At 41.5% G+C, this 16,047-nt stretch overlaps 1 protein-coding gene across 2 annotated transcripts in view; it reads right to left on the bottom strand.

Moving 5' to 3' along the window:
• Positions 1-1,814: 1,814 nt before the first annotated feature.
• Positions 1,815-16,047, bottom strand: part of fbln1 (fibulin 1) — a 30,510-nt gene continuing 16,277 nt past the window's right edge. For both annotated transcript variants that reach the window (XM_072386257.1, XM_072386256.1), the window contains exons 15-17: positions 13,470-13,615; positions 11,747-11,887; positions 1,815-2,415 (exon numbers count right to left, since the gene is read on the bottom strand). In XM_072386257.1, coding sequence (XP_072242358.1) covers positions 2,276-2,415; positions 11,747-11,887; positions 13,470-13,615 — 427 coding nt within the window. In that variant the 3' untranslated portion in view covers positions 1,815-2,275. The remainder of the gene's footprint in view (positions 2,416-11,746; positions 11,888-13,469; positions 13,616-16,047) is intronic.

The raw sequence follows: 16,047 nt of genomic DNA on the forward strand, positions 1-16,047 counted from the left end.
CAGTAGTGATTGCAGTCTCATAGTTAGGCCGTTACTGACATGTTCCCAGCTCCCTCTCTGTCTCATGCATCCCCTAAAGTTTGATGGAAACAGAGGTTCTGGTTCAATGATAAGTGCAAGTAAGAATACAATTGGTGTTGCCCATACCAGGTGTCTTTAGTTTCTGCTGCGACCTTGTTTCTCTCGATATAGAGGGACAAGACAAGATTTGCGTGCACTCCCCCCAATCCCCTCAAAAACACGCACGACGTGCTCAACCAAACTGACAAAAAGACCATAAGTTGAGCCGAGAATCACAGTGTTTCCATGCATACACAAAGGAGAAGCTTCTGTACTTCCAACTCATCTAAGGGCATTCAGAGGACAAGCTGTTATATGTCTTAACCACCCCTTGACAGATATCATTGGGTGCTAAAACAAACAAAATATTTTAAATGTAACCTTGGAAACTGACATTCCACCTACTGCCAAGAACAAAAGCAAACTTGCTGAAAGAGCTCTATTCATATGTCTCTGTTTGTTCACTAATATTGACATGTCTGAACTATGAAAATCAAGTTTCCTATTATAACTGCAGTCAGTGTATTGCATGATGTTTTCATGACCATTCTACGCCGTACAATAGTTCTTAATTGCTCACTTTTCCAGACAGTTGTTACTTTATAGGAATAAGTGAATCAAGACTGAGATTCACTGACTGAGATCATTTGGCATCAGTGCTCACAAGTGAGGCAAAACTTTGAATTTGTTTGCTGACAAACTCATTGTCAACATAAGCTAATTTCGATTCAACTTTCATTCAATTTAGGAAGACTTTTTTGGAGGGCCCTATCTAGTCCATGACTTTGGAGGTAGAAGTGACGATATTTTGGATAATAGGAAAGAGTACTAAGTTATCAGCTAGCTGTATCATAAGCTAGCTAGCAGGGTACATTCTTAAGGTAGGATTTTCAGAAAATCCTGTTTGGACAACTTACTTGGGAGGGAAACAAGAGGGCTTACAACTTAAAACCAGCATTACACTTATCAGTGAACTTTTTGAAAAAAATCTTCCATCAGAAGTCATGTTAACTATGATGATACTAGAGAAGCCCCTTGTCTTGTTAAAAATAAATCCTATTTAGCCTGATATCCACTCACTGAATTATTTTGAAAAGGACCAGCAGCATACTGAACAGACGGGTGAATCCATCCACTGACCTCATTTTAACCTGTGATAAAAATGTAGACTGTGTATTTCATGCAAGAAGTTGACATTTTATGGATAGAAATATATCGGATTCTAATACTGCACCTCAAGCCTTATTATGTCTATCCTTTATTTATTCATTATTAGATAGTAAAGCTTATTTTCTTCAAATCAATTTCCATGCCCATTTAGAATTTTACACTGGCCATCATAGAAGCACAGCCGAACACAACAATAACAATGACAGATCGTACCGTGTAATATGAAGATTAAAATATCTTGAATGCGCATTCACTGACCATGCTTGCCTAGGAACAATCATCAAGCCAAGTCAAGAGGGATAATGAGGCAGAACTAAACTTGAATTGTGGTGTGACAAGAACCTCTGGGAAAACTGTGATGAGAAATGTGATTTTTCATCCTGCGGTCAGTGCCGTTTATATGTGTTTTTCATTATAGCTGTCCCGTCTCCTCACCCGCAGATACACACTCAGACCCAGAAGCTAATGACATACTTTTTCTGCTGAAAAGCAATGAAACGTGAAATTAAAACTCAAGAAAAATTTGCAAATGAACACATTTGAAATATTAGTCTTTAAATGGTACTGTGATGAAATACAAGCTGTAACTGTAACTAAAATAGCGTTTATTCTATTGGGAAAAAAATGCTCAAATACACAAAGTACACACATATTAAGAAAGGAAAAGTGAATGTCACAAGAACAAAGGCTTATAATGCCACGGAAAGTATATCGATACATTTAATCATACCCTTTAATGACTTCTCTACTTGCATGCACTTTCAACAAAAAAAAAAAGTCTGAATGTCTGAGATATCTTTATAATGACATGATATAGTTTTTCAAACTTGTGCACTTCAAATTGTCATGTGTCATAAAAACAACAAAGAGCTCCCATCAGAGGCAGGTAGCAACCTTTGATCGTAGCAACAGGCAAAAGTAATAACATAGTCAAAACATAACATTAAAACCTTGACTCAGATTTATGAATTGATATAACGAAACAAAGTGTACAGTGTTGACAATAGATGTTTTAATAGGTGTAGCAAAATCTGGCGTCCGCCCCTCAGAACCAAAACTCTGACACAAAGATATGAACGTTGACGAGGTTCTGGCCAGAGTCGCCCTGAGCTGACAGGTTGCGCATGGACAGCTTCAGCACTGTTTCCACTGGACCAATCACAGGCTTTACTTGGCGAACAACACCTGAGGGAGACAAAGATGAATTGTGATACTGGTGTGAGTTTTTGTAGTTTTTTCAACTTAACGATGAAGCTACGGTTTGTTGGTCTGTTATATGTCAGCTACTTGGTCGTTACCTGTTGTGAAAAAGGACTGAAACAGGAAGAGCAAGATGACTAAAAACTTGGCAGTAGCCTATCATTAAACAGTGCCACAGACATTATGCTTATTTTGATTCCATAATTTATGAAACTGAATAATTGGTTAGCTAACAAAGCAGTAATATTAAACCCTTCTCCCAAAAATAAGACCTTTTTTGCGAGTTGATCTGTAGAGCAATGCAGGTTTCGGCATGGTCAGACCTTCTGCCTGACAAAACCTGAAACTCCAATGACAGATGCATGTGATAGACATCCCACCCTCCTTCTGACCAATTCCCTAAAAAAAACATTACTCAGAACTAGATTTCAAGTAGTAATGCTTAGCTAATGGTGGTGTGTTTTGATTACTTTAGAATACCGTATTTTTTAGTGCATCTATTTGTGAAGTGGGTCCATAGCAGAATGTCTATATTTGTGCCACCATCTACTACCTCTTGGGATACCTACCACCATAAAAGGCACACATAACTGCTCAGAGCAAGACTAACATGAAAGTGGTGGAATCAGCTGTTGTGAATGTTGTTTTGTAAGAAGTTTGAGGTTACATATTTGAGAAATAGAGTTCTTTCTTACGCTTTACAGCAATGGTGTGTGAATCTATCTTGTCAAAGATACAAAAATATGCAGAGTGGAAGTAAATTTGAGATAGGCAAAAGTAGAAAACAAGAATAAACATTGGTGGGGCTTTTCCTAGATGGAATTTCTTCTGAAGAACAAAGGTTTTCAGGGTGGTGACAAACTGCTTGAATTCTCTTCAGGGGAATTTATCCCTGAAGAATGTAATTTATTGTCAGGTAGTGAGTGGAATTCATATGGTTTCTATCTCCAACTTGATTGCTCGATGTCAGTATTTCTATAACAACCACGGAAAAGAACTAGGTATTGTACATAAGCAGCAGACTTTTGGACAGTCCAAAACAAACATAGCTCAAAATAAAATTGAAACCACAGTAACTCAGAACCAGTCGAGGCACTGATCTCTCTATCTTAGGAAAATCAGAGTAACATTGACCCTAAAGCTATCACTTTCTTTTTGAAATGTAAGATTTGACATGAAACCTTACACATGCTATACCGACCACTCAATTTTACCAACGTGTGTTCTCATCAATTCAGTACCAGCAGTTTAAAATGAATTGGCAACATATTACTTTTCTGCATCACCATTTGAGAATACATTATGTTCCCATGGCAACAAAATACATATGACCTGCTTGACTGCAACAGCATGAGTTAGTTCAGTTGGTCATCGGCATAGAGCTAAACAGGTTAGCAAATCTCCGCATATCTCCTCAGCATACAGCACTGACTATAAATCTCTCCCATTTGCTCGACATTGTATTCATTTACTGCCAAATTGTGTTTATGATGTAATAGGTCCACCACAAAAAATCTAACACTTACTAACACAACTAACTTAGTTAAGTTGAACATACTTACTTACTTAATAAATCAATTCTGCTCCTCTGCTTGTATTGGGGATGTGGACAGTGGTGTAAGTAAATTGTCTAGCTGAACTAAAACTGTAGCTTGACCTGGGTGAACTGACTGTGACATGTCCAGAATGTACCCTGACTTTCTTCCAGTATTATCTGGGATAGGCCTCAGCAACCTTCACCCAATGGCCCTCTCAAGGATAAGTAGATGAGGCTCATGTTACAGCATACTGCATGGGGCCCGGTGATATATTAAGATTTAATTCTGGGATAAGAATAAAATATCAGTTCTGGCTTCAATTGCCACAAATACTCCTTTTCCAGGTGTGCCACTGTACCAGCTGGTGCAGTTAGGTGAGTTTTCAAATAAAGTGCGTTGTTCACGAGCCTGAAAAACTGCCCATGACAAATCTCATGAATCAGAGACACATTAAAGTCTCCATAAAACAGATGGAAGAATAAACATACAGCAACAGAGCATTACCGAATTCCCGTGGAATTCACTGGGTACTCCTTTTTAAGAGAACATGCGATTACAGGGGGGGAAAAATGCCAGTGTTTATACAGGCTGTCGGCAGACCTCGCTCTGCAGAAGTTTGGTGACATTTCAACTCTGGCCTGTTAGAACAGCTATCACCAGATTTCAGTCAGGCTGCATAACCGCTTCACTGTTCTTCTGTCACACCAACAACCACCCTCTTTCTTTTTCCCATTTTCTTGTGTTTCTACTGAGTCAGTAGTGTTCAAGTTATCATTCGGGTGACTCAAGAGTTTAACTCAGCATGGATAAAAATGATGAAGGATCACTGCCTCGATCAATTTGAATTATGAGGCTCTACTCTGTGGTACTTGTTACAAAGAAGTAAAACACATTTGGTTGTCATTCACAACAGGGGAAATGATGATTCATTATGCGCCATCGACTGGGTCCTTTGGGACACTGGCATTGTATGATGGCAGATCCCCCACCCACTCATTCTTCTTTTTTCCCCTCTCTTCCCTTCCTAAGAAGGGGATGGGGGGGTGGGGGTGTTTGTGGCACCATCACTGTGGCCCACAAGGGTAAATGAGTCCCATGTGTTTGATGGAGGGGAGCAGTCGCAGTCACGCAATACAGCCATGGAGGCATTCCTCCAGGAATTCATCCTTAACTCTGGGAGGGACAAGCTTCAAGAACTGCTGTCTTTCTTCTCTCCGTCACTTTATTTTGCTTTCTCATCGTTTTCTGAGTATGATCCGTGGGCAAATAGGAGATTTTAGCAGATTCTGGAGATAAGCCCTCAGAGCAGTGAGGAATGGGGCCCACTCTTACCAGGGTTGTCCCCCCCTGTTTTGGTGTTTTGGTATTCCGTTGCATGGTGATGCTAGACAGAGAGGCGCGTGCCTGATTTTATTGTTTCCAAACCATCGATGCCATCAGAAAGAACAACATTTTGCTTGAACTTAACACCAGCTGCAACACTGAGAAAATAAGTGACATGGAAAAAGAGACGGAATTTTGAGTTGGAAAATTATTTTCAGACATAAGCCAAATGAGATGTCATACAATTCAAAGTTGACCAATCCAAACTATTGGTGAGTTCCAGAGATTTGTTTGTCCTTTGAATCAATGCATGTGCTCATTTTTAATTGCAGTAAAAAGCAAGTGTGGCTGACATCTAATGAGGACAAAACAATCTTTAATCAGGGTCAACTGAGTTTTCCTCTAAAACTCCTGCAGACTGTTTCTATGAAAAGAAGCTAAACAATCTTTCCACATCACTAAATACTAAAAGCTAGAGACGCACATTATATCTACACTAAAATTTAGCAAGGGCTTCTAAAGAGGACAGTATGTGGAATGTGTCTGAGGCCCATTAATGTTTTGTATATTTGTTTTGTGGTCTAATTAGAGTAATAAGGGTTTTCTCAAGAACAGAAAGTCTGTAATATTGCCATATAACTGCTCCAAATTTCCAGAAAATTAAAAAACTCCTAAACCATGAAGCACAGTTTGGTTTTTCTCAGCTCAAATTTCAGAATTTTGTATGCTCTAAAGCATGAAAACGAAGCTTAACCTTTGAAAAGTATCACAGTCCCTGTAGTGTGTTGTGGAATTATAAGAAACACCTTGTTGTTTGAGTTAACTTTTCTGAACTTCCCTAAAGACAAGAACATGGTTATTATTATATTACAATGTGGCTTCATGTGACCAATTCTACACAAAGGATTTTGACACTAATGCAATTTTACGTGACCCCTTAAAAGCTTCTGTGAAATCCTAACATTATGACTCTGTGTTTCGGTAAGTTTCCCATCAAAAACACAGTGGTATCCTCAATGAGGGGAAAGCATCAACTAACAGCTGGGCCTCAACGTACTCACAGTGAACCTGAGGTGAAACCACAACCGCATACTCATCTTTAACATTTCATCCAAGCTTTAAGGAAAAAGGCCAACAGCCACATAACAGGTTGACTCTGATTGGCTAACACACCACCTGAGATTGATATAAATAAACATGCAGAGGTTTTCAAAACCCTACGGATGATTATTTGCCCTGTAAATTGGTTGCAAAGTCATTGCAGCCCTGGCGAGGCTGAGCAAAAGTTCCAGTTGTTGCCCTGAGAAGGTTTGTGGTCTCCTTCCAGTTCACTGAGGTATCTGCCAATGGGTGCAAAGGTGACCCCACTCGCTCAAACAGCCACCATCAAACAGGCAGCTGCACAATCTGTCCTATCGCCAAGACATTCTGCTGCACCATAAAGTATCCCCTTAAGCAGAAAATAACCTTGAATAAATGCATGCGAGTAGCAGAGACAGTCCCACAAAACAAAGTGAAGCAAATGCCAGTAGGCATTTGTCATCCTTCATGGCCACAAGGTCTGCAATATTGAAGGGTTACATGTAAACAGTACAATTTCTGGGTTTTCTGGTTTCTACAACTCAGCGATGACAAAATCTAAAATGAGCGGGTTTAACACCAGAGACAAATGAAAAGTATGCACTGGCGTGCTCACTGCGGTAAAACCATTGGAGAGAATCCAGGTGGAGTACAAACTTCCAGTATACAAAGGAGGGCATTTTTCGGCATCATTACAGTGATTCTGCATCTTTTACTGATGTACACAAAGTACATCTTTTATTGCTGCAGAGCGGAAGAGTGGTTTCTTTAACAACTCGCTTTTTTACTGCCTGAAAGGTCCATAAAGCTACAAGACGGTCCAAAGAACCTTCTAACTAGCTCCCTTGTTACAGAACTAGTAAAACAACCAATTTCAGTTTTGATAACCAGTCATTGCGGCACACATATAATCCTTTCAAATTACCCGGCATAACAACACGACTAACAGCATACAGGCAGAGCGCATCGGACCCTCAGGGACTGGATCTTGTGTTTACAACCTTCTCACTGGTACATGGATGGTCCGTCAGGTCAGGCTGTCCAAACACAGCTCCGACCACTCCAGGGAGGGGGTGGGATCCATGCACAGCCCAGCTCGCTAAGGCCGCCAACTGTGGCATGATATTTTAAGGTCAATTAACAGTGACTCATCGTCACTGATCTCTTAAATGGTCTATGGGTCATTGTTGGACAGAGTCACTTGCTGGGTAGTGACATCATTGAAAAGTAGCCTCAGGGACAAGGGTTTGTTCTTTTCTCGGACTGTCTGTTTTAGCATTTGCTGGCCGGCGCAGCTGAGATGACATAACATGCGCCATTATCTTTACCGCAACCTTTGCACTACATTACAAGTAACCTTTCAAAGCCATAACTAAGAGGCATAAAATAGACTTGAATACAGACTAAATGGAAGGGATGTGATGAAAACCTGCTTTGTTTGCATTCTAAATCAGGACTCTTTTATTATACTCTGCCTAAATGAAGGGAGTAAAGCATACAAGTTTCAGGGGAGCTTTTGTGACACTTTGCTATCGATTTTGGCGTGTCACGCTACAAACACGGACAAAATACAGGATTAATTTAGTGAATTTAACAGTTAACTAAACAAAGCTGGACTTTTCTGAGACCATACTGCTCGAAAGCGCAGAGTAATGAAGAGCATAAATTAAACAGATAACCAAACTGAAGGAGATAAGTGTATCATGATGAATTATGTAGACAGTTTTATTGCAAGTAATATGTACTTTGTGTTCACACGTGGTATGTCTCTACATCACTATCTCTTCATCTGTACATTTGATTGTGGTGGACCACCCGAGGGGAGTGTTGCATATTTGACTGTGGGGTTGTTGGGTGGAAAAGACCCTGTTTTGATTAGCTGTAGAAATTTCCACACAAGGATTCCTCGTGGGCTTGGCGCTCTCTGGTGGGCCCCTTGCAGCCTCGCCATGATTCATCCAAATGACAGCCCGCTCAAAGTAAAGGAGCGAGTTCTCTGCTTATCTCCGTGGCTGTCCTCAGCCCCCCACCAATGCAACCGCAAGCCAGCGCCACAAGCCCCACTGGCTCAGAAGTAGTTATGTCTCACACAGAGGGCTCACATTCCACTGGCCACTGTTGACGGCTGCACTGTTGACGACCATGACTACCTGCACTGAGACAAACCGTCCGCTTCCATTTCTTTCATTCATCTATCTGGCTGTCAACTCTGTGCAGATGCCAGTTCAGAATATATTCATACTCTGGGCAGCATATTTAACAAAGAGGCGTATTTCCACCTGTGATGGAAAAATGACTGGAATTTAGGTGCTGCGTCTTAAATTTACAGTTTCCCTGAAGGATAGGTGTGAATCCTGAAGTGAAAACACTGCGGTATAGGTTGTTCTCCAGTAAGACAAGCATAAATAACCCATGATAAAATCTTCTTTTCCCACAAAACAATGATTAATGGAGCAGCAAAGTTCCTCAGTGACAAATAATTTCTCACAAAGAGGAGTTATTTGAACGCATCCAAGAGATGACTAAACATGTGCTGACTGTTTAATTCCACTGTTGTCTACTGATTGTGTTGTACGGTGGATTTACACTGAGGGATACTAGTCAGGGAGCTGCTGAGTCAAGCAAAACCACAAATCACGTTAGAGCAGTGTCTAAATATTTTGTAGTTATATAAATATTTTGCACAGTGCAAGGGAAGAAACATTACATCTAATCTGCCCCATAAAAAAATCTGTCAATAACTACTAAATACTGGCTAAAACAAGATCGGCATACGATTTATTTGTCTTAGAGGTAATCAAACAAGAAAACCAAAAGCACTTTATCAGACATTCAGAGTCAGAGTTAGAGGGAGGTCTTAACCATCAACCTACAGATGAGCAAAATCAATCATCCCGTTATCAGCTCGATTCGATCTATCCCTAATTAAAAGTCAATGGCTACTTGAGCATGAGTAATGCTTTGCATCACTGTTTATATTTCCACAGATCTTTATGCCACAAATGCGGCTGCAAAGATGATGAACTGAACTCTTTCTGATGTGTGTCTACCTGAAGGGATATGGTGTGGTCGCTGCCATACAACCGTGGCTGTCGGGAGGATCTGTAAGCGTGTGATTAGCTCTGATCTTGTTTTCCAAGTGCTGAGGGATGGTTGTGTTTGCACAGATGCGAGAGGCTGTCAAGGTTGTCATCCAGATGTGACAGTGCTGGTAAAACCAGTGATGGATGACCACAAACTAGGAAAGAGTGGTGTGGCTTTTACACTTGTGGTGTGCCATCGACCAGTGCTGTGTGTCCACGTGTGTACATGTCTATGCGTACACTGCCGATGTGTGCAGCTGAGAGAGAGCAAGCGAGCGGAACGGAAAAGAGCGTCAGCCAATCAAACCTTTTAGGAATTCCTTTTTCAAGTTTGCAATGGATTCTGAGGATTGTTAATTACCTCTTTTGTCGCTTTCAATAACACAAACAGGGGCCAAAAAAAATGGCCAAAGGTAGTTTGAGTTCACACACTTGTTCATTACTGGAGCCTCAATGTCTGCTGCTCTTCACATCCCACCAAGCCGAAATACCACTGTTGGAGACACTGGAGATACTGGAAACTAAAGCTTCCTCGTGTGACACGTCAGCGAGCCTCATACAATGGTTACGCAACAGCAGCGCTTGCGGGCCAAAGCACCAGCAGCACAACCCACTAAATAAAAAGCATGGGGGCCTTCGATGCACCACGGAGGCCACAACAAGTTGTCAGTGACCGAAGACTCCATCACGCAGGGCTTCAATTTGGATATGTGATGTGCAACTGGTGCTAACAGGCAAAAGCTGCATCCAATAAGCATCCGATGGGTTTGGGAGAGAAGTGCCTCCTCGCAAACAGCTCTTTCATGTGGTCGTCAGTTTAAGTGCTCTAATGCTCGGCGAGACACTGAGGCCTAGCGTGGGGAAATGGAACAATACATTCAACCACATGAAGCACAGCTCCCAGGATTACTTCTGCACATATTTTCTCTCCCATTTCTCTCATCACACTTTGTCTTTCTTGCTCTGCCGTTTCATTCTCTCATTACCCCTCCAAATGAGCACTGCTATGAACAGGGAATTTAACCTAAATCCTTTTTGCACATATGCACACAGACACTCGCAGCAGATGATAGATCACAAAATAAGTAGAATGACACTATTGTTCATTCCAACAAAAACATACTATTATAAGAGAGTACTTTATAATTATAACAGCTTTTACAGTGAATTATGTGAATTAACACTGCCGAAGAGTATTTTTCTCGTGTATCTTTACATGAATTTGGGTGTGTTTGATAAGCACACATGTGTTCCTGCAACTGTACAGTAGAGGAACACTTGTGTGCTCCCACAATCCAGCCCTAACCAGAGACAGCCACACACTCTTTTCTCCTCCCTCCCTTCTATTCTGTAAAGCCAGATGTGAGTACTGACAGGCCATCCCTTCATCCATCATTAAGAGAAAACGAAGACGAAACTGTCCTTCCACTACCACCCTGCCTGCATTTCAGCATACAACCAAAACAAAAACACTTTGACAGACCCAACAATGTGTCAACCTGGGGTTGAGCGCGCCCTCATCCTGCTTGGGCCAAGCCTCCCTCCAGCTCTCCCACAGTCGTGCAGCAGCCTCGGGTCACCGCCAAACTAAAAGATGGGAATGGCATCTACCCAAAGAAATGCTGTTGTTACACTCCTCTGGAGATGATATCTGCATCTTCCACTTGATGTGCAGTGCATGGCTTTTTTTTGCATGGTGGCAGCCACTCAACAGGTAGTTGTGATAAAGTGCCTGTCAGCTGCAATCACTCATGCACATGTGCATATGCAAACACAAGCACAGATTCATTCACTCTGATCCTGGACATTCAGGCCGATATTAAGTTATTGTGGAAAATAATGATCTTTGGGATAAGCATAACCGTGGATAAGTGAATTAAATGGTACTTTGTTTAACCACAGCACTGTGGAAACCAATGCCAAATATTTGGTGAGACAGAAACAGGCCTTCGTCTGTCTCACAGAGCCACTGAGAGGACAGCTCTCCCAACACACAGACACACAAGAGTCCCCTTGAAGATGCTGACAGCTACATGAAGCCACTGTGCTGCCAAGACCATCACAGGCTGTGTCAGATGCACTTATGTCAAGGAGTCTGGACATTCCTAATGGAATATTTTTGTGCATTAAGTCCCTTTTCGACATATTCATGTGAGTTTGAATTGTCGGAAAATAAATATCCATATCTAAAAGCTACCTCCTTTTTAGAGAAGAGAGCACAATTTCCAGTCTCAGAGGTCATAGGCTGGCACGTGTTGCATAACAAAGCTACTATTGTCAAAATGTACTTACCCACATACACTCCATTCTCTACTCGCTTGAGAATGTCGAAGGCATTCTCAATGTTGCCCTCCAGGATGTCAAACTTGACATCATAACTGTTCGAGTGATAGGACCCATAAGCTGGGACAGTTGTTCTCAGGAAAACAATCTCTGTTGGAAGATAACAATTAGACACAGAAAACTTCTACATAATGACACTGGACTGCTCTGCCAAGCTTGTACTAAACAATAAAATGGGAGACGGAAGGGTCTGTGTTTATCGTACGCTGAGAGGGTCGCAGAAAGGTTGAAGCTTTTCAGTACAGTTGTTCAGCGAAAGGGCCTCGAGCCCTTTACACCCCAACTTGGAGCTTACGAGAAATGACAAGAACTTAAATCCCTGTGATGTTGAGCATGAGTGCGTCTGAAACATGCACTGCACGCTGGCCAATAGATGCTTGTCAGCTGTCATTGCCTGTAAATGATTACTGTGGTTACTTATTTTCAACCAACATGGCATTTTTGCTCTGATGAGGGCTAGCCAAGCTTCTGGTTTATTCTTTTTTTTTTTAAAAGCAGAGGTAGTCATGGATTCCAACAACTGCACGGAACTGCAGTAGAAGGGAACCCTGGGATTTAGAAAGAGATTTTTTGTTCAAAAGTGGGGGGAAGCAGAGGACAATGACTCTAAATCAAAGACATTTTGTAATACTTAGTACTTACTTTAGTACTTTTGCATTTCATTTTGCGAATTCCGAAAAGAATAAAACCAGAAGTTATTTCACCAGTGAAAACAATATTGAAAAGCCTCTACTATTCAAATTCAACAACACTGTTACAACTATGAAAAACCATGCACAATTATTACTCTTTATCTTTATTACCCTTTAGCCATCTGACAAAAGTAGAAGAAATATGTGTAAATACAAGCAGCTTCATTGGAAAATTGGCTGAAATGATAAACTTGCACATTAATAAAAAAAGAGGCAAAAAGATGGAACGTTGAAGCATGTACAGAGTATCTAAGCCCATTTGATTCTGCAACCCCCTACCACATTATCTGGGTGTGTTAGTCTGGGTTGAGGGCTCTCATTTCGGTCAGACATATATGATTACAGACATTTCAAAAGGTTTGGTTTTAGCCTAACTAACACAACCTTTTTCTTGTGTCATGTAAATGTCCTAACTGTTTGAACAGGTTATCTTATCCAGATTGACTTTTCCCCTCTAAAACTAGCAACCTCGACGGCATCGGAGGCAGGACATACTTGCCATGTGAGAATAAATTGTCTAATTAACAATATTTATAACTTGGTCCAAAGCTGAAAGGTGACGGGAATGCATAATATTCTAAACATGTGCTTGTGATTTCAAATCTAAGCGGCTTGGTCCAGTTAAAAGAACTGGAACACTCTGTTTGACACCGTTAGTCTGAGATCTGTCAATCAGCTTCCTCAGCGGACACGCCCCTATTATCTCAAAACATTTTCTCGTGACTTTGTTATCTTTTATATACCTGGCGACTGTTTTTACCATTCATGTTTGGCTGGGTGGTTAATAACACATTTTTCTGTGATGTGACAAACTCCGAACACAGATTAATGCCTACATTACTCTGACTTTAACATAACACGATGATTAAAAGCAGATTTTAGACTGTAGTCTCATTGGAAATGCTTTTTGGCTCTTTCTTGCACTTTTTCAGCATTAATAAAATACTTTGTATGATTATCCTGGACAAACTTGTACCTACCCTCTGGCCGTGCAAACTCTCGGAAGGTGGGCAAGGAAATGAAGGTGTGGGCCACTGAGTGCGTGGGGTCCAGAACACAGGCGATGTCATTGGGCTGACAGGATTTCATGCAGCGAACAGTGTCAGAGCGTTCAAGCGTTGCTGCTCTAAAGAAGAGAATAAAACATATTTTGTAACAAAAATTGTGAAAACCCAAACACACATATTGCCTCCAACCTTTATGTTCTGTCTGGGCAGAAGTCTTTGGAGGCAGCAGCCTCCAGTTTCTAAAGCTCACAATAACAGGGCATTCTTGGGTTCAGCCAACTGCATAATCAAGAACTTAGTAGGACCCCTCCAGTCGCTGCGAGACAAACTGTCTCAACAAGCCAGCAGGGGTGCTGGATATAGCACTCGGCATCAAAAATAATCAAATTCTATGTGGTTTGAAAAAATAATAAACTAGCGATGGCCAAAGCTCACACTTTATAGCTTGTGGAGGCTCCCACCAACCATTGATGCTCTTCTGATACCCTATTTCAAGCTATTTCAAGCTGTGTGGGAAATGAATTACTACACTCACAAAGAATGATCCACAACCTGTTCAGGAAAATATTTGGATTTGCCGAGCATCCCCAGCTTCACATCAGATAATCTCTTGAGGAGGATTTATGTGGCAAGAGAGTGTTCTAAAAGACTCCTAAATTGTGAGTAACATGACTAGACAACTCCCCAGTCTCTCCCCCGGGCAGCTCTCATCCTATTATTTAGGGCTTTGTTTATTCCACAGACTAATCAGTGACAGGTCGGAGAGAATGGAGGGGCTCGGGTGGCTCCTAAAGCTAACACCACCTGGAGCATCACTTTTTACTTCCTGTCAGCTTCATAAGACTTAGAGAGTGTTTTTTCAAGGCATTAATAACATCATAAATCAACCGTTTGTCTCTGAAACAATGGGGGACATTTGATACAAATGAAAGCCTTGATTATGAAATTCAACAAGTTAAACTCATGCTCAGATTTTTCAGCGGAAACAAGTCAATGCATGGTTACATTGGGTTATGAATACATTGGGTTATGAAAACATTGATGTTACCGTGTATAAGTCGAGTTTATGTGCTGTGCATGGCAGTCACATAGCCACATGTGAGTCATGGGCTGTGGATCTCTGGTGCTCCTCAGGGGACTTATCTGCTGCAGCTCAAAGCCCAGGGCCAGCTTGGGTTGCAGGGCTCCTTTCATGGACAGTGAGGAGCGAAGCCCCTGACAAAAAGTCAAGCCACCACTGGGTAGGGGCTTGTAATTAGCAATTAGCGGGTGGGTCCAAGTTTTGCTTTAGCCCAGGCCAAACCCACAAAATGTTCTCCTCATTTATAATACCACGGCCCAAGCAGCAGTAAGACCTGAGCAGGGCTCTAGAGGATGAGGTGAAAGCTGTTGGGGTAGAGAGTGAATTTACGAGAGGGCAGTGACCCAGGGTGAACTGCCCCCCACCCCCTTGCATGCAGACAGGAACTTCAAAGAAGCGGCAGTTAGTGAAGGTAATTCCATTGTTTGTAGATCTGCACCTAAAGTGCCTCCATGTGTATTTCTATATCCATTTCTAATTATGTGCATTCATTCATGTAGACATGCTGTTCCATTCTGTGTGGAAGTGCGCCTATGTTATGCACGGCCGCATGAACACATGCACGTCTTCTTCATCTCCCCATGCCTCACGTGGCCCAGGCCAGGAGAAAAACCCCAATACTTTCAGACCAGAAAGAAAAACAGAATTTTTCTGGATGAAAGTGCTTTGGTCAAGCGTAGGGCCTTATATTTTTTTGGTAATTATTATTTATAGTCGGCACATTGATAACGCCCCAACACAAACACTGCAGGGCATCATTCATTTTGCGCGTGGTGATGTTGCTGGACCACAAATTGTTCAGACCACCGGCCAGAGCCCAGAGCCCCATAACTCAATGTCAAAGGGGAGGAAAAAACTCCTGCGCACCACTATGCTCTTATTTTAAGGATATCCCCACTAGGAACCAAGTGCATCTTTACTGGCCTGACAGCTCAGGACAGGAGGAACCTAGTACATCTGAATTTACAGTTATTAAAAGCCGCAGCCTTCGGGCAGTGGCCTCACAGCATGTCAAACTATTTATACTCTCCCTGGCTGGTGCACATTTCTCTCTACTTTTGCCGCTGCATCCCATCGCATGTCACTTACTCAGCCTTCATTTGGATTATCTGTCTGCTTTGGGGTTTACACCCGCAGTATGCAGTGGAAATCTGTGTATTTCACATTAAGCCCAAAATGTAATGGAAGCTAAAGAGAGACGCATGAAAATAACTGCCACAGGAAGATGAAGATGTGGTCCAAAGACTGACATTTGGGAAGTGGGAGTAGCAATACATTAGACCCAATCTGGTTTGTGACTGCAATTAGGAGGTATGGAATTACTTTATGAATGGTAAAAAAAAAAAATAGGTGCATAGACTGATTGTACTGTCTGTATGTAAAGAGTATAGCTGAGAGATAGTATATTTAACTTTTCTGTTTGTGATTTTTTTCATTGACAAATACCACTGACAAAGAAAATCTTACTGA

The sequence above is a fragment of the Leuresthes tenuis genome, unplaced genomic scaffold, assembly GCF_036924035.1.
Source record: "Leuresthes tenuis unplaced genomic scaffold, fLeuTen1.0.hap1 SCAF_5, whole genome shotgun sequence".
NCBI lineage: Eukaryota > Metazoa > Chordata > Actinopteri > Atheriniformes > Atherinopsidae > Leuresthes > Leuresthes tenuis.